This window comes from Apodemus sylvaticus, chromosome 3, assembly GCF_947179515.1.
Source record: "Apodemus sylvaticus chromosome 3, mApoSyl1.1, whole genome shotgun sequence".
Taxonomy (NCBI): Eukaryota; Metazoa; Chordata; class Mammalia; order Rodentia; family Muridae; genus Apodemus; species Apodemus sylvaticus.
The window spans coordinates 70,702,046-70,721,600 of NC_067474.1; the positions used below are offsets into that span (position 1 = coordinate 70,702,046).

General features: G+C 45.3%; 1 protein-coding gene across 2 annotated transcripts in view; it reads right to left on the reverse strand.

The window, feature by feature from the left end:
* Epb41l4b (erythrocyte membrane protein band 4.1 like 4B) overlaps positions 1–19,555 on the reverse strand; it is a 160,146-nt gene that overhangs the window by 49,413 nt on the left and 91,178 nt on the right. For both annotated transcript variants that reach the window (XM_052176524.1, XM_052176526.1), the window contains exon 16: positions 122–336. In XM_052176524.1, the coding sequence (XP_052032484.1) occupies positions 122–336 (215 nt within the window). The remainder of the gene's footprint in view (positions 1–121; positions 337–19,555) is intronic.

Here is a 19,555-nt window from a genome sequence, read left to right on the forward strand (position 1 = left end):
ACTCTGCCTCCAGGCACCAGACTCTATAAGCAAGCAGCCCAAATCTAGTAGCCATGGCAACACCCCCCTTCTGTCCTTGACTGGCCCTCCACACCCCACCCTGTTCCCTCTATATACTCACTGGTGAGGGCCTTGCTAGAGTTCGGGGACCTCAGTGGCGCCTCCTTATTCTCCAGGGTCAGCGAAAGGCCGTAGTTGGAGTGGTGCTGGTGCTGGTGCTGGTGCTGGTGGTGATGCCTCCCCGAAGCTTTGGGAGCAAATGGTGTGCCCCCGTTCTCCTCGAGGCCGAAAGGCAGCCTTTCTGTGGGGCTGAGCGCTGGGGACGGGAGCGGGTAGCTGAGGCAGGCAACAAAGTCAGGATTTAGAAAACACACTGTTTTGCTAACTCCTCAAACCCCAATACCATGAGGCTCAAAAGACCCTTACTTAAAATAGGGCATCGAGCATCTGTGCAAAGAAAATGAACAAAATCTTGAATCTTAAAGATGTCTTCACTTTGTGATGGAATAAAATAGCTTGCATTTTAAAAACTCATTTTCAGGGCTAGAGGGATGGTTGCGTAGTTAAGAGCACTGGCTACTTTTCTAAAGGACCTAGGTTCAGTTCCAAGCACCCACAGGGCAGCACACAATCATCTGTAACTCCTGAGGGTCTGATGCCCTCTTCTGGTCTCTACAGGCACTGCATGCAGATGATGGACACAAACACAGTCAAAAACCCTCATACACGTAAGACATTTTCTTGAATAAGGCACCTTCTAAATGCACGGTGAAAGGAAGAAAAACAATAAATAATGCTTAGAGTCTCTTCTCTACCTATTCCACATGTAGAAAGCCATCCCCATGTGCCTGCTCTGGTATTTCTTCTCAGGGGTAGCCTTTTCAAGCATGCCCAGTCAGAAATCCCCACAATTCTGTTAAGAGGGATTTGATCTAAATTCATTCACATGCTCCTAACTTTTAACATCCAAGAGCTAAAAGAGAGGGGCTCTCTTTCCAGGTGGCTCACGGTTGCCTCTAATTCCAGCTCAGGGGGCCCACTGCCCTCTTCTGGCCTCCTTGGGCATTGCACTCACGTGCACATACCCATACACATATCTAGATAATTAAATATAAAACCTCTTTAAAAAATTGTATTTCTTAGCAGTGCTTAAATTTAAAACAAGTAATGGATTAATATAATCCCTTAACATACTTCCTTCAGCTAAATGTTTGTTTTTTTCCTGATTGTGGTGGTTTGTATATGCTTGGCCTAGGGAGTGGCACTATTAGGAAATATGGCCTTGTTGGAGTAGGTGTGTCACTGTGGGTGTGGGCTTTAAGACTCTCATCCTAGCTGCCTGGAAGTCAGTATCTCCTAGCAGCCTTCAGATGAAGATGTAAAGCTCTCAACTCCTCCTGCACCATGCCTCCCTGGATACTGACATGTTCCTGCCTCGATGATAAAGGACTGAACCTCTGAACCTGTAAGCCAGCCCCAATTAAATGTAGTCTTTATAAGAGTTGCCTTGGTCATGGTATCTGTTCACAGCAGTAAAACCCTAAGACACTGGCTATAAAAGAAATTAAAATATTTTTATGGACTCATAAAGTACTGTCATACCAGAGCACCATGTTTATAGTGTGCAACAAGTAAGTCAGTTCTGGCTATCAGGATGTAAACAGAAGCTTCTTGTGACCATCTTTCCCAGACATAAAGTAGGTATATCCTTGATAAAGCATGGAGGGGGAGAAGATGAGAAGAAGCTAATTGTGGGTAGAGTGAGAAATACTCTAAAGATATCATCTGAGCACCTAGATCCAGCTTTACCTGAAGGTGACACTATAGCTAAATCTTTCAAAAAGGCTCACAAAATGCATTGATTTATTGCTTGACTGGTTGAGTGGAACCCGGAGCAGTGTTCGCAACCTGTGGGTCGCAACCCTCTCACAGGGATCACCTAAAGCCACCAGAAAACACAGACATTTACAACAGCAGCAAAATTACTGTTATGAAGTAGTAACACAAATTTTATTGTTGGCAGTCCCCACAACATGAGGAATTATATTCATGGATCACAGCATTAGGAAGGTTGAGACCCACTGGCCTGGAGAAAGTGGAAGAAGGCATGATTTTGACCGCTGGAGATTTCCACCCTTACCTCTTCCCTTAGAAACAGTGCTACCAACCTCCCTATTGGAGGCATAAAAAAAACACACCAAGTTGGAGCTGAAAGTTTTCTTTCCTGGGCCCAGCCACAGCCCCGCAGGGCACCCTTGACCACTGCTCTACAAAACATGTGGGGGAGCAACTGCTGGACTTTTCCAAAGCTAAGAAGGTGTGAGGCTAAGATTTGTACAGCTTCAAAGCCCACTGACATTCTTCCCCATGTTTCAAATGTACTGAAGATATTTGCCCTTTAGGGGTGCCCTCAGAAAAGGAGATGTCCTTTTGCAGGGGCTGGCGATGGCTTCCAGTCTGTGGCTGACCTTTCCTCTGTTCCTCACCACTTCTGGCCTTCTCAGAGTCTGAGTGGCATTAGGACTGTCCAGTCATGAAGGACAGATCAGTGAGGTGGTGAGAGAGACAGAGAGAGAGAGGAGAGAGCCACTGGCTGGATGCAAGAAGAGATCATGGAGACATGGAGGGGCAAGGAAATGGCAGGCAAATGGTACATCATCTGCGAAAGAAGGGAGGCGGGGAGGGAGGGAGGCTCTGCTGAGCTTCAAATGTTCACAGTGAGTATGGGAATGAACACCCGCAGGGAAACATGGCCAAGAACAGGGAGCTGGCGTGCCATCAGGCCTGGAAGAGGAGTAGGAGAGCTTTGATGAACAGTTCCTGAAAGATGGCAAATAGATACCATGTCAGATGCCAGGTCCTTCTTCACCCTCTGCCCAGAGTGTGAGAATTCTGAGGCTGGGCCCAGCTCAGGGAGAAAGTGCTGTGACTGGTTGAGTAATACCTCTTGCAGACTTGACAGACCACAGTGGTATCACAAACTTGTCTCTACATATGCAAAGGGTGCACTATTTTACTTCAAAAAACAAAAACAAACAAAAAACCATAGCATTAAGAGTGAAACAGTAAAAACAAATAAATCAACAAACAAACCAAAACTCACAAAAACAAAAGGCCCATCTACATGCCACAAATGAGAAGTCACATAATAACAAGTCAGATAAAATATGCATCTTTGATCTCTCTTTCAGCTATCTAAGGGGTGGGAATGGGTTAAGACAAATGGGAAGAGAATGGACAAAGGTGAAGGGAACTACCTGGGCTAGTGCAAGAAATCTGGGGCAGCTGAGGGTGCCAACAAAAATAACTGTTTCTATTGTGGGACAATTCCCTCTGACTCGGGAAGAAAACAACTCACAAGTCTCAGCAAGTTCCTGAAGCACAGGCTCACAAGGTTCCTCCCTCCCCAAGGTTACATGAGCAGCACGGGCTGCTGAAGAGAGAAAATGCCCCAGCCTGCTGAGCTGCCTGTAAGTCATTCAGAGAGCTCCCAGCGTTCTAGTATTTGTGAGCTGTCACCCCTGCTAAGGTGGGCTTTCAGTGATGCCTTTGAGTCATCCGAGCTCCTATAACTCCAACAAAGTCATTGGTTCACCAAGTTGGAGTTTGGTGGTGTTTGTCACTTTGGCCTGTTGTTGAATCTCTCTATCTGGGTGAGTAGACATTTGTTCACTCACTCCAAGAACAGTGTCACAGTGGAATGAATTGGGAACATTCTCTGCTCACGCACAGGGACCATCCTGACGATGCAAACATGAAGTTTTGTTGGTTATGAATCTTCTAAGGAGATTTCTCAAGGCCTCATGCTCATGGGTCATCCTTGCAGGATTCTTAGAAGCAACATTAACACAGACTTTGAGATAAATGGTATCCACAAGGCTATGCATCTGCCCTGTTGACCTCAACAAAGTCAGATTCACAGTATAAGGACCAAAACACATGCAGCAACACACCAGCCTTAGGGACATTGGCCAAGGGTCAGGACAGTAGGCCAGCTCCATGTTCACTAGAGAGTGAGGCTCATGGGGTGTTTGAGATTTGCAAAGTCACAGTATTTCTAGAATCTACCACTAGAATTGTTACCAGGACAGGGCGAGGGAAGGGGAAAGCTGGACTCAGGGCTTTTTTTTTTTTTTTTTTTTTTTTTTTTGAAAAGAAGGCCAAGTAAGGGTGCTCTTGAGAAGCTAATCATAACCTTTGTAATGTAGGCAAGTAACACAGGCCCTGGGGATCTAAGCTGGGATAAGAATCACCGAATCTTATAGCCCCCAGATACCTTCTGGTTCTATAGGTTTAAACCCAGGCTGGATGTTAAGGTCACTAGAAAAAACTCTTACATTCTTCTGGAGGGAATTTAAGATGGTTCATTAGGTTTTAAAAAGCAGCCTGGCATATCCTCAAAGAGTTAAAGATATTATTACATGGTCCAGCAAGTCACACCAATTGAAAGATCCATGAAGAACTTATACCTGAACGCTCATTAACAGGATTATTCATAATCACGAAACGTTAGAAACAACCAAGTTCATTGATTAACAGTCAAAATGTGGTATATCAATACAATGGGAAATTACAAAGCCATGAAAAGGCCGTGAACTACAAGTTGATGTCACAGTTAAATGAGCCTTGAAAATATTATGCTGTCTTGAAGAAGATAGATATCAAAGGCCACATATATGATTCCTCTTATAGGACATGTGTAGACCAGACAAATGGGGGCAAGGTTAGGAGATATTTAGGAGTAGGAAGGGTGGGAGGAATCAGGATTGAAAGACTATTGTTACTGAATTTCTTGTAGAGGAGTGTAATGTTCCTAAAATAGTAAAAACCATGACCAGACAACTTCATGAATATAACCAACTGAATATTTTGCTGAACTATGTCTCACTATGTGAGACAGATCCTAGTAAAGCTGGAGATTTTTAGAAATATGGATGTTAGCTCTCCTCTAGACATGGTCACCCACCTCTAAATCCTGCAGCTGGCCTGGGAACTACCACCTTTCTCCAACCTGCAGCCACTTCATTTTGCATATGGGCTCACTGCGGGAAGGGAGGTGAGCGGGTCACACAGCCGGAGACCAACAGCTGAGTCCGGGACACAGTCCAGGCCTCCCACCTTTCTATTCGGTGCCCAAAGGTCACCCATCTGCTGCGTCTTACCATCTGCTCAGCGTCTATTTAAGGCAGCATGAGTACTCATCAGGAAAATCCAAGGCCTTCTCAGAAGCCTCTGGCTGAGACACCCTCATGTTCTTTACCATCCAGTAAGCTCAGCAGGAGCAGAAACTGCCATATGTATTTTGTGTCCCAGCTGTGCTGGAAGAAGGGCTGGTTCATGGGAGGCCAGAAAAAGCTTCAGTACACTGGATAAAGAGTCGATAAATAGTCCGGGGCCAGCTCTGCTGTCTGGCCCTGTGCCAGGCATGACAGTCAGCAGGGGAAGGACCTCAGTCCAGCCTTGGACATTGTTGGAGGAGACCTCCTGGGGAGAGGCGCTTGAAGTGAAGAAGTCCTGACAGTTATGGAAGAGTGGACAGTGGGGGGCAGGGGAGCACGGGGCATGGCAAGGGAAGGGTTCTCCAACTTCTAAGGCCTAGAGCTGACAGGGTGCAGCAGGTGTTGGGTGTGGGGGTCTTGCATAGCTTTCCTGTGTGCTTAAGAGTAGGTGTCCTGCTGTTTCTCTTTAAGTCCCCCATTGGGATGACAAATTCATGGGGATTAATGGGAAACTGACTTTTTTTTCTGAAATGAAGAACCATCTCAACCCCCTGAAAGGAGCAGTCAGTGCCTGTTCAGGAAGCTGGCGCGTTCTCTTTGCTCCACTAGTCACTGTGCTGAGTACTGGCAGGCTCAGTGCCCACTTTCAGAGTTCAGCACACTCCTGGGCCTCCACCCTGGCTTGCCTCCTTGTGCCCTATAGATGCTTTAGCGTCCGCTTGAGTGCTCTGTAGCCCACCCCTCCCCCACCTTGGACTCCTGTGGTGTCATCACCCTTTGTCCTTTTCCCCTTTGTTCTGGGGTGGTATGCAGTTTCCAATTACTCTCATGTTGGGGTTGCTTCAGTGGTAATTCAGGTTCAGTTCTTTTGTCCTTTGTATAATCAAGCCCTGTATTAAATTCCCTCTGTAGGAAACGCCTAGATTAGTTTCCATTCCCCCCCCCCCCCCCCATTGCTCTTGCCAGATACAAGGTTAACCTGCCTGGTTGGCATCGCTCCAGCTTTCCCTCTCAACAGCTCTGAACTGGTCTGTTTGTTACTTTAAGCTGTTGCGTTGTTACTTTGTTGCTTTCATTTTAGTGTCACCACACACCATAAACTAAATCTGATTTCCTTTCTCACCCTGTTCTGTTTCTTACAAGTCAAATATGTCCTGACTGCTCCCTTTCTTTAGCTTAGATTTCAATTTCTTTCTCTTTGTTCTGTAAGCTTCTGCAGGCAGTCTATTCCAGTTGACAAGGCAGGAAAAACAAACCAGAATGTGGGTAGCTTCTGTGCACCGCACACATGTATTTCTTCAGAATTCAAGCTTACTACCCAAGCCTCCCACTGGCATTCCAGGTTGGACCATTAACTGCTATACTTCAGAAGACATAAGGCACATCCTTCGCTTATGAAGATGGTTTAAAATGTTCACTGGTCAGAGTTTTGTTTCACTTCTTTTCATTATAGTATAGGACAAATGTTATTAACCACAGTCCCAGGTATTTCTCAGTTTTATCACAATTTAAAATAATAGTAGCTATCACAACTCCTAATATCCCATCCTTTATCCACTTCCCCCTCCTGCCTCTGTGCGAGTGTATATGTGTGTAGGTGTGCATGTCTGTACATGCATACAATGCATGATGCATGCACATGAAAGTACAGGTGCCAACAGCTGTGCATACATGTGCTCAGACAGGGGCCCTCCTCCATCCCCCTCACAGGGTGCCTCGCTGAGGCAGAGTTCTGCTTGCTGTGTCAGCTAGGCTGCTAGGATCCTCCTGTCTCTGCCTTTTCAAATGCTGGGACTACAGGCGCATGAGGCCACGCCTTCCCACATTGCTCCTGAGGATTTGAACTCCAGTCCTCATGCGTGCACAGGAAGTGCCCTTCCCTGCTGTCATCTCCCCAGCCCCTACCTCTCTCCCTTTCTGTCTTTTTCTGTCTCTGACTCTCTCTCTCCCCCTTCCCCTCTCCCCCTCACAGAGTTATTCAATTCAGAATGTTTCTGCTTCTGGCCTCTTATTATCTGAGATTCGCTTGGATTTTATGATATTCGGACAAACTGTGTTCTTCCTTTCTAGTATTCCATATTTGTTTTCTTAGTGTATTGCATTGGTTGATAGTGTATATGAGGAGGACGCAGAGGACCTTCTGCACCCTTGTCTTGGTTCTGGAGTTTACAGGTAAACTAATGTTTCAAGATTAAATGCAGTTTCTGCAAAACCTCACACACCAGGCTAGACTCCGACAGCCCTCCCTTCCACTTTGTTCCTAAATCCCTTGAACAGTGACTTCCCCTGCCCGGAGGAGATCTGTGCTTTTTCTCTGCAGCACTGTTCCTCTTGCTGGGTGCTTTAAAAGACGGTGTTTGAATTCCCCACTGCATCACCATCCAAGCTTCTCACTGGCTTTGGGAATCGATTTTCCAAGAAGCCACACTCCAGTGCCCAGCACCTCTCCTGGCATCTCTCCACAGTGGCCCCAAAATGCTGGATGCTGACTAAGCTGTGACAAAGGCTGACTTTCCCAGTGTTCTGGGGACATCTATTACTTTTAGCTTGAAGATTCAAATTGATCACGATGCAGCCAACTATTTCCTGACCATTGTCTCTTTAGCTTGCACGTCTATCCTCCACCCCCCCCCACTCCACCCCCCCACCCCCACCCCCGTCCCTATTCTACCTTCTGCAGTTAGTACATTCTAAGTAGAAGAGAGGAAAAGCAGATGTCAGATAGCTCTGGCCTTTTCCTCCTGCAGGCCACCCTCAAGAATGACTGGGAAAATCTTCATCTCTTTGCTCCAAAGTAATTGGCCATAAAGTCCCTTACCAGTGTGATGATGGGGCTTGCTCTAGAGAGGAGGATTATTATACATCCAAGACTAGACTGGTCTGTAGAGCAAGCTCCAGGCTGGTCATGGGTATGCAGTGAAATTTAGTTTATGTATATGTATATGTATATGTATATATATGTGTGTGTGTATGTTTGATCTGTTTTGTTTGTAGATCTAATGTATATTATATATATGTTATATATATATATTGGTGTTTTGGACCTGTTTTGTTTATAAATCTAATATATATTATATATAATATATATTTGTTTTATATATATATAATATAGATCTATATTGTCCTTCTGTTTGAAGCCATGCCCCATTTTCTTCCCCATTTAGATCCTGTCTTAATTGTGAGTTTCTCAGGCCACTGACACACTTCCCTTTCAGGTTGTCTGAGCTATATTCACATCCTCCATGAACAGTGTTCCTTTTTAGGCCATTCTTTTCTTTGGTATTTCTTTGGGAATGCATAGAAAACACAGAGGACTAAACCCCCAACCCCTCCTACTCTCCTATGTTCATCATTCCAAGACCTTGTCCCACATTCTAACCCAGTCTCCCCAGCTGGAAGAATTAACAGCAATCCCTGTGGCACTCCTTCCACTTTCCCAACACCTTCCCATCAAGCAGGCAGGCCAGAAAATCAAAAGGATGCTCGGCTTTTAATAGATGAGTGTATGGGTGGCTAAGAAGTCTCCCCACAAAAGTGTCGTGCCAGCCTGACAGCTCTCTCAGACACACACAGACGCATGTCCCATCCATGCCCCACCCCCACAGCTCAGCTGATCTGGGTTGCACAGCTCATGTTCAAGCCACTTGTAGTCCCAGCCATGCCTTTGTTAGCAACAATGCTGCACATACAAGCAGTGCCTACACCAGAGGTTCTCAACCTGTGAGTCGCCACCCCTTTGGGAGTCAAACAACCTTTCCACAGTGATTGCATATCAGATATTTAGAATTCATAACAGTAGCAAAATTGCTGTTATAAAGTAGCAACAAGAATAATTTTATAACTGGGGGTCACCACAACATGACTGTATTAAAGGGTAGCAGAATTGGAAAGGTTGAGAACTACTGGTCTACACAGCACTTGAGTTGCAACAATTTCCTATGCCCTTTCTAGAGAAGCCTGGCTGGGGCCAACTGTCTCGTGTTTTAGCTCTGAACTGATGTGGGCACATGGCAAATACCACCTCGGAACTAACCCAGCCAGGGCCTGCAGAGGGAATCTCAGGAGAGCTGCCAATGGATGGCTCTCAGAAGGGCTGCAAGAGAGCTGTCCATTGCTCCTCCTCGTCCCTGGGCTAAGTGGATAGGAGCCCAGGGCTCTCAAGCCTCCAGCAGCCTCTACTATCCCGAGGATGTATTATAAATTTGTCATTTTCTACATGCACCATGGAACAGATGCTGGGAAATGCTGGGAAATGCCATTTCTATCCATGTTCAGGTTCCTGACCTAGAACTGCCCCTCACCCGAGCGTGGTGTTGTACGGGTCAGATGTCAGCCAGAAGTCCCTCTCCTCACAAAAACTAAGGCATTTATTATAATATGAAGGGATCCCTTCAATTGACATTTTTGAATGCCCAACACTGCACCATCTGCCAACTTATTTACTCTCCAACCGTCATTCAAAGACTATCCATTTTTTTTATTTTCTAGATATGGAAGCAGAAACAGAAAGAGTGTGTAACTTTGCCAGAGTCACACGGCTACAGATTATCAGAGCCAGGGTTTGAACAGGGGCAACTTGACTCTTTAGGGATAAGTAGCCACTGCCTTGCCCTGTGGATGATGGGAGAGGCCTATGGGTTACAAAGGAAAGTGGGCTGGTACCCCACTGTGTGTTTGCTGTGTGCTGTGAGTTCATGGAAGTCACATCATTCATCAGGGTCTCAGACACATCCCTCTCTGGGTGTTTATTAAGTATTTCCAAACCAGCAACTGAAGTGGAAATCCCGAACTCATGTATTCACTGTTGTGTCCATGTGAGATAGTAGAAAGAACATATGACCATCTTGGTTCCAAGGTACCTGTCACTTATTTCAGTTTTCATTTAGCACAGGGTTACAAGTTCTCACTGAATTCATGGAAAGCATACTCTTTGGCTATGGAAGAACATATATTTGTAACATTGTACTTCTTGCATAATTGGTTTGAAGAGAAAACTGTATCAAAGTCTTAAGAGACAGACACATTACAAATGTTAGGAATGTTCATTAGGGAGATTTCACACAGAAACTCAGTGTCATTTGTTAAAGAAAAGAGACTAGAGAAAGGTCACACCGTGTGTGTGTGTGTGTGTGTGTGTGTGTGTGTGTGTGTGTAGGTGCGCACACATGTACAAGTGTGCATGTGCGTACTTACTCTGCATAAAACCCTGGGTTCTATTTCTGGCACCTCTCTCCTACCTGATATATTTAATTTTTTAAAGGTGCGTGTGTGTGTCTGTCTGTCTGTTGTCTGTCTGTCTATATGTATGTGTGCAGGCATCTGCTGAGTCTAGATGAGTGTTGGATCCTCCTGGAACAGGAGTTGCTCATGTTTGTGAATTACCATTATGAATTTTGGAGACTGAATTTAGGACCTCTGCAAGAACACCCAGGATTCTGACCATCTATTCTATTCATTATGTTTTTTGAGACAAGTGTCTCACTCTAAACCAGGATGATCTTAAACTCACAGAGATCCATTTGCCGGTCTTCCAAGTTCAGAGATCAAAGAGGTGAGCCACCCTCCTCCTTGTTACACTTTAAAATGTGGTTTACATTCCTTTATAGAGACCTCTTACTGGTAGAGGGGAATTTCCCCAAATTATAATTCTTTCAAGATAATTTCCAAATAATCAACTTTCCAGATTAATTCTATTAGCATGAGTGATGTGTGCCTCCATCTTTGATAGGGGGATCTTGATTCAATTAGTGTCTTAGCAGTCTGGAGTCAAACGTTATTTTCAACATAGCAGTATGTGGAAGTATAGATGTCTAGAAATGCTTGTCTAATTAACTTGTTCCGATGCATTAGATTTTAATTTTCTTTGGTAATTTTCAAGTATTTACTCGTAAAGATCTCACTTTGCTTATGAGTTCCCTCGTTGCTTATAACCACATTAACTTACTTTTGCAAATTGTAGAGCAAAATACTGTTCATCTTGGGGACAGCCTAGAAGATTCCATGACTCTATATGATCCAGCATAGGACAGACACATTCATTCACCTTTCAATTGATTTCGATGAATAGCTTAAGCACTTGGTACTTGACATTTTTCTCTCAGAAAATGCATTTTGTCTTGGTGCCATCCTTGCTAATGTCTGTCTTTGTGAATACATGTGTGTGCGTGCATGTGTGTGTGTGTATATGTGTGTGTACGCGCACGCGTGTGTGTGTGTGTGTGTGTGTGTGCGCGCGTGTGTATGTGTGTGCGTTTGCATATGTATATGCATTTGCATAAGTATACATGAGCCACCGAGGCAGTACAAAGCTGTGAGGAGGGGCTACATATGATTTTGTGGGGAGATTTCTAGGTGCTAGCAATTTCAGGTCCATTCCAGGTCTAGTGAATGATTCTAGTCCAGTGAATGATCATTTCATGAATTTCCTTTCGCTCAGGGGCCTATCACTGAGAACTGGTTCCATCTTTTTTTGTCCTTAAAACAAACGCTACATCGGGGCTGCTCTGCATATGGCATTGCTTCAAATGCATATGTAGTGGTTGGAAAGAAAATAGCCCTCAAGTGCCCAGAGAGAGTGGTGCCACTATGAAGTATGGCCTTGGGTGCTGGAGAGATGGCTCAGTGGTTAAGAGCACTGACTGCTCTTCCAGAGGTCCTGAGTTCAATTCCCAGCAACTACATGGTGGCTCACAACCATCTGTCATGGGATCCGATGCCCTCTTCTGGTGTGTCTGAAGACAGCTACAGTGTACTCATCATATAAATAAAAAAATAAATCTTTAAAAAAAAAAAGCCAGTGTGGCCTTGTTGGAACACGTGTGACTAAGGGGCGACACTGGGTCTGCCCAGTGTGTCACTTTCACCTCCTGTGCCTGTGGATCAAGATGTAGAACTCTCAGCTCCTTCTCTAGCACCATGTCTGCCTGCATGACACCATGCTTCCTGTCATGACAACGGACTAAGCCTCTGAAACTGTAAGCCAGCCCTATTAGATGTTTTCCTTTATAAGAGTTGCAATGGTCATGGTGTCTCTTTAAAGGAATGAAACCCTAACTAAGCCAGCATCCAAGAGTATTTTTCCTTCTTGGTTTCTTTAGTATTTCCTCTGCTTTCACTTCTGTATCCCACTATCTCTGTTCTTTGCTTTAAGTGAAATTTTCCTTCTGGAGGAAGGCAGCAGGAACACACTTCCACCAATGGCTGCTTTAAGAATCTCCCTCAAGGGGCTGTAGTACAATTAATCCCTGTCTGGGCAGCTAGAATGTAAATAAATAAATAAATAAATAAATAAATAAATAAATAAATCCTCTAAACAGCCCATTCCTTATCAGCCCAGCTACCGAGCCACAGGAGAACCGGTCATGAGCTGGGAAGGATAATTTTCCAATCCTCAGACACCATCCAGTTCACTGCATGGTTGAAATTAAAATTATTCATTCCAAATAAAGTTCAGGTTAGATGGATTAAAATATACAACTGGTGGAGAGCAGGCTTTCGACACTGTAATTATGGGACATACCACTGTGAGCCGGAACTGGAGCTGAAACCTGCATATGTGTTTCTGCGGTGACAAAAAGGAGCACGAGTCTGTCCCACTATTCATTAGTGCACAAACATCTCCAGCGAGCCTCTGTCCCTTCCCCAGATCTCACAGGCTCTTGAGCAGTGTCTATATGAAGCATCCTTAGCCTTTGAGGCCAGACACTGGCTGGGTTTCAGGGCTTTTGGCTTAATTGCTTTTATTACAGGTACAATGCTCATCATTCAGCCAGGGGAGGAGGCTGGCTGGGCCATTAGCACAGCAACTCTTACTGATGAGGTCTTAGCCACCAAAAAGGATGTTCGAGCCATCCCTTCAGGCAGGGAGTGATTAGGTGGGTTTCTGTAGGGTGTGACTCTAATTATTCTAACCCCTTTTAGTGGGTTGCCTAGACAACTATTGTGGTGTTTTTAAAAGCTGCAGTCTTCTCGCCATTAAAACCACTCACAGCCTTGGGATACACCTGCAATTTTGGACTAGAGCTATCAGAAACATAATCATAACTACAAGGAGGTCCTTCCTTGGTCAAATGCACAGGTAGGTCACCACATCTGAGTGCGCAGTAGTCTAAGTGGAAAGCTTTCAACAGAAACCTTAGCAGGAAAGGAAGCACAGGCACTAGCAATCAATTCCTAATCTCAGCTATTTTTATCTTGTCTGTGTTCCCCTTCAGCTCTCCAGGGTGACTGCGTGCTGATGGCCATCTGAATGTCTGGAAATCAATTTCAGGAAAGGTCTAGCAATGACCAACAACCCCCAGCTTTCTCTTTCTCATTTTCAAAAATGCTAAGAGGGCATGCTTAATGTTGATTCATCGCCCTAAACTTGTGCGTGTGTACATACTCGTGGGTGCAGGCATGTCTGCAAATGCCCATGTGTGCATGTGCTAGCTGGCCAGCAAACCTCAGGGGTCTGCCTGTTTCTGCCTCCCCATTACAAGCACACACCACCACGCTCACCTTTATATCAGTCTGGGAATCCAAACTCAGGTCTTTATGCATGCTTGGCAAGCACGTTACAACTGATCTTGATTAAAGAGCATGAAAAAAGAACAGATGATTCAGAGGATCATAGAAAACCAAGTTCACAAGTTCGAGGCCAGTCTAAACTTAGGGAGTCTGAGGCCATCACTGGCTATATAGTAGGACTAAACCTCAAAATAAAGAAAAAGAAAATAAACAGTGAACCAGGCACAACCTTGTGCACTGAGAAATACAATAAAGAGAGACATTCTGGCTTTTACCCATTGGACTAACAAAAGTGGCTAAAAGCTAGCAACCACTCTGTGAGCACGCTTCCCTCTGTCATCACACCGATATGTAGATGTGTAGACAGACGGCACAAACACATCCCACCTTCCCCCAGGGGGCAAGAGCCACATAAAAGTGCTCAAATGGCAATGCACACACCTCTTGGCTCAGCAGGGCTGCTCCCTGGGGGATTTATTCTATAGAGTTCATTTGTTCAAGTGCACAAACAGAATGCCTAGCATGCAATTATCATCGATGGCTGATGCAGCTTGTATGTCTATCAGTTTTGACTGGCTGAGTAAACACATGCGCTTCTTTGTATGTAAGACTGGCTTGAGATTGACAAGAAATGTAGCTCAGACCTAGAAAGCTGAGGAATAAAAAGAAGTCACTTAGACAGAGGCTTAAAAATGTTCCTCGTGTCTATCTTTGTGCTGTGCATGAATAGAACGTGGCAGCCATGTGCAGGTTAGAACACAGCCTTGGGTATCAGTCTACACCTTCCACCTTGAGATGGGGTCTCCGCAGTTTCTGTGGCATATGAAAGATTATTTAGCCGGCGAGCTTCCGGGGATTCTCCCATCTCTGCCTCCCACCTTGACATAGAAGTATGGGGATTATATATGTATGATACTGGATTTGGCTTTCTATGGCTCCAGGGATTAAAGCTGAAGTCCTTATAATTACAGGGCAAGCACAAATCCACTGAGCCATCACCATCATTGAGTTTTTACCATTGTGCACTGACTTTGAAAATATAGCACAATGATTTCCTTTATTACAAAGTTTGTGTGTGTGTGCATGTACATATGGTATGTGTGGGGTATGTGTGTGTGCACGAGTATGCTGTGTGCACATGTATGTGAAAGCCAGAGGTCAATGTTGGGTGACTGCCTCAGTTGCTCTCCCCCTTATTCTTGAGTCTTTCCCTAAGGCCAGAGCTCACTGGGAACAGCCAGGCTGGTTGGACAGTGACTGTTCAAGAAATCCTCCTCCTCCCATCCTGAGCACTTGGTCTCCACTGTCCCCATGGACAGGCCCCACTGAGCTCTGCTTTTACACGGGGACACAGGCTCCTGACACAGCTCACCAGGCCTGCATGGTCACCTTAGCGACCAAGCCATCTACGCAGCTCCCTTATTACTCTCTGTTCAGTATACAAACAGGGCAAAACTTTCTCTGCTTTGTCTGAGATAAAACCCCAAACTAGATAACTTGGAAACTATACAAACTCTCCAAACTTTCAAGACCTACCGGAGCAGTGGAATTCGTTCTGAGCCCTCACCTACCCTTTACCCTGTGTCAGCTTTGCCATTTACAACAGCATTGTTGGCAAACACTGTGCCTGAGTTATCCCCCCAGGACTCGCAGACAGAAATATCATTTCTATTTCTCCTTTTATCCCTCCTCAAAAGATCCCCATGGTATTTCTGCTCTTACCCTGGCTGTTTCAAAGAGAGGTGTCTTTCCGCACCGTGGACGGTCTTTTATTTTATCTTTCCTCTAGAACCAGGCACCCCTCACTGTTGCTAAACTTAGAACACACAGCTCCCCCCTTGGCCCAGGAGACACACCGTTTCTTGTGCTAGACACTATCTTTGTTCTTTTTCTGTTCACATGGACTGCCGAGGTGTCACTGTTCAAAACCCACTGAAAATTGCAAGCATATAGCTTTAGACACTGTGCGCCACACCTCGATGAGATATTATCTGTGTGTGATGTATATATGGGCAAAGATATCAGAGGTGTTATAAATGTATGCTTGAAAGTGTATATTGAGGCCTCTGAGGCAAATGACAGAAGTCATCTATCATTTTTTAACCTTGTTTTTGGAGACAGGGTTTCTTCTCATTGAACTTGGGCTTACCAGTTTAACTGGCTGACCGTTCAGTGAGCCCCAGAGATCTGTTTGCCCTGCCCCCATCCCAGGACTGTTACAGAACTGTACCATGTCCAGCTTTCTACATGTAAAGTCTATTATATTGGTACACTGTCCCTGTGTCATTTGAGCTGACTCTGGAAATAGAGCTGCTTGCCCCCTTCCACCCCAGACCTGAGCATGTTTGTCTTAAAGTGTCCTCTGAGGCACCTTGCCCAGGAATGGGCTGTACCTCCCTTGACTCTGTAACAGGGAGGAAAGAGAACAGCTCAACACCCCAAGAGTCAAAAACACGGTGTCCTTGAGAAAAGCTAGAAGACAAATTACACCCAAAAGATGTTTCTATTCCTGGTCCCATGATAAAAAAGATGCCTACGGTGGAAAAAGAGAAGCCAAGAGTTGTGCGGTAGGGGTTCACCAAGGAAAAGCTTCACCAGTACCCAGCTGTCTCAGTGTCCCTAAGCAGCCATGTAATGCTACCTGGATCTGGAGGTGACACTTGCCAGGGACGGTCTCTCCTGGGACCTCCAGCCGGCTGTCTTAGTGGCTTCCCCAGCTGGTTTGTATATATTTGTAAGCCCTCGATGTGATTTATTATTCTGCTGGTTTTCGTACTTTCCTGGAAGCCTCCCTGGAGGAGACTATAGGATTTCCAGCTGCTCGCCTCAACGAGGCTTCTCCAGTCAGTTTCTGCTGGAGGATTTTAGCCTCAGAGTTCCTATTTTGCCCTCTCTTTGCTGTTTCTACCCATCAGTCACTTGTTACTTATTCTTTTACTGTGAGTGTTATGTGCTCAATGAATTCACTCATTCGAAATGCAAATGGCCGTCCTAGACCACCCTCCAGGCTATGAACATGGGGATGAGGATGGGGGTGTCAGCGACCCAGACTCAGGCCTTCAAGGCCACGCAACAGGCACTTTACTGACTGAGCCATCTCCACAGACCTGATTTGAGGCCCTTAACAAGATATTGTTACATTTCTTTTGGTTATGAGGAAAATGAGACAAATTGGAAAAATTGGCAAAGATCACATGACTGGTGGCAAAGCGATGTTCAAAGCCTGTGACTCCAAAGTTCCCACATTTTACCTCACCAGAGACCTGTAAGCCTTTTTCCGGGACAACCAGAATGTCACACGGTGGGCCGCAAGACTGTCTTTCATATGGCTTGAAATGTCCTGTCATCAAGTTTCTATAATCTTGCACCTGTTTCCAAGAATGGGCTTTCATTCTGAGACAAGTCCTTAGATGGGTGTGGTCTCCTCTGCCTTGTTTGTGATTGGACATTACCAGCCTCTCTGGAGGAGGGCAGGACAATGACCAGGAAATGGTCTGACAGACTAAGGGGAGGTGGTAATGGTGAAATTCAAGCTATACAAGGAACCACTGGCATTCAAGTTCTTCTGCCCTCTATTTAGGAAGTTGCAATGCACACTATCTAGGCAGATTTAGCTACTTTTTGCAGTACTAAGGACTCAACCTCAGAGCCTTGGCCATACTAGACAAGTGTTCTACTACATCCCAGGGATCCATTCACATACTCTTTAGCATTATGTCTACTTAAATTTTATATATATATTTCCCCCCTTGATACCAATGTAAATTAAAACTGAACTGTCACACCAAGAAATGGGATTAACTAAAAGATGCTTCCAACCCCATTCACCCCACTCCTTGTGGTGATGGTTAAAATTTAAGTCCTAAGCCTAGTATAGTGGTTCATGCTTTTAATCCCAGCACTTGGGAGGCAGAAGCAGGTACATCTCTATGAGTCTGAGGCCAGCCTGGTTTACACAGAGTTCCAGGACAGGCAGTCTATGCTGAGAAACTCTATCTTTAAATAAATAAATAAGTCTTACCAGCAACTATTTAAATAGAGCCCAGCATTTTAAAAGAAGTTTGTTTTTGTAAGCATGTTTTAATGACCCATGGGTGGCAGGTGCCCAAAGAGACCAGAACAGGGCACTGGGTGCTTTGGAATTGGTGTTAGAGGCTGTTTGGTTGCACAAGGTGAGTGCTGGGAACCAAATCTGGGTCCCCTGAAAAGGCAGCAAGAACCCTTACCCACTAAGCCATCTCTCTAGGACCAAAGTTCAACATTTCCGAATAAATTGTCTTTGGTTCCTAATTTGGAAAGATGCAGGCCTATTTGCAGAATTATTGATTTCTTCTTGCCTAGGCTCAGCTGAGCGCCAGTTTCAGGTCTGTTTGCCTTTTAGACACCCCAGGGACTCCTTAAAATGTGCCAGTTTTCCTTAACAGCTGACTTTCCTGTCTGAGCCTCAGCCCAGACCCCCTGGCCTGTGTTTGCTCACTACCTCCTGGTGGGAGATGCAGAAGCCAGTAATCCTGGGCCAATTTGTGGTATTTACCCGACGGAGCACCTGGGAAACTTGTCCAGTCAGGGAATTGACTTAGACCTTGCTTTGAGAACTATTGATCTAAAAAGATCAATATGGCTGCCCAGAGAGTTCTTTGATGAACTCAGATTTTAAAGAACTAGGTAAAAGCTGCAAAGCCAAGGGCTCCAAACAGGCTGGAGTCACTGACCTGGAAGGACAGTGGATAGTTTTAACAGGCAAGGGAATCAGAAGGGACCCCCCCACCCCACCCCCAGTCCTCACTAATGAGAAGCATCTTCTGTGGGAACACTTGAGCAGCGAAGCACACAAAACAGTTGTGAATGCAGGATGGACCCAACCTGCAGACTTCCAAGACCGCTGTAACAACCATGAGCTACGTCAGCTCACTGTTCGATGTTCTGAGGGTCCACAGAGCCATGAAGACTAGTTAATAAGCTTGTGAACTTCAAAACTAGAATAAGTTCATTAGTTGTGGGAAAGCACGTTTGATGGTTCTTGCAGATAACAGAAAAACGTATGAATTGCTGGGAAGGTGTGGAACATCTTCCACAAGGATGCTCCACTCTATCTCTGCTTCCTTTGAAAAGGAAGTAGCTGTAGATAAGCAACTGGACAAGAGTGGGCTGAGGCGTGGAGAGGGTCACTAGACAACTAAGTGGAGGTTATAGTGGTTCTCATATAGACAGAGATCATGATGGTTATAGATGGTTATGGTGGTTCTGGTTATAGATGGAGCCCCTAGCCCCAGGTGGGTGTAGGCAGTTACTAGCCCACGGATGACAGGGATGGTAGTGGAGATGGACAGAGTTACCGCAGACAATAGGGATGACTGTGGATTGCCACTAGGCTGTTGGCTAGAAAGGCAGTTCTCTAGTCAGCTGCTAGACCTCAATGGAGTGAACTACAGTCTAATAGTCTCGCTGAGATGTGGATCAACATGGTGAGGATAGCCACTGAGACACGAGAACCCAGAAGCTGGTACTTACCTGTTGCATGACACGAAGGTACTGCTTGCCTGAACCCCATCAGTAACAGCACGTTATCACCCACCTCTCAGAATGGCCAGGAAGATAAAGCGACACACTTGGAACATGAAACTGTCCATGAACCCCTTTGTATGTATGATCACTATCCACCTAATGGGGTTTCCGATGTCGGATGGTTGGACCACTGCCCTGCTCAACATTATACCCAAGCTGGAGAGCGTGTGTACACAGGATGAAGCTGGATCTGTGAATGACATGGTGGCCCACGTCCTACTCAAAATGTGACACTCCAGACTGGATGTGGTACATACATCAGA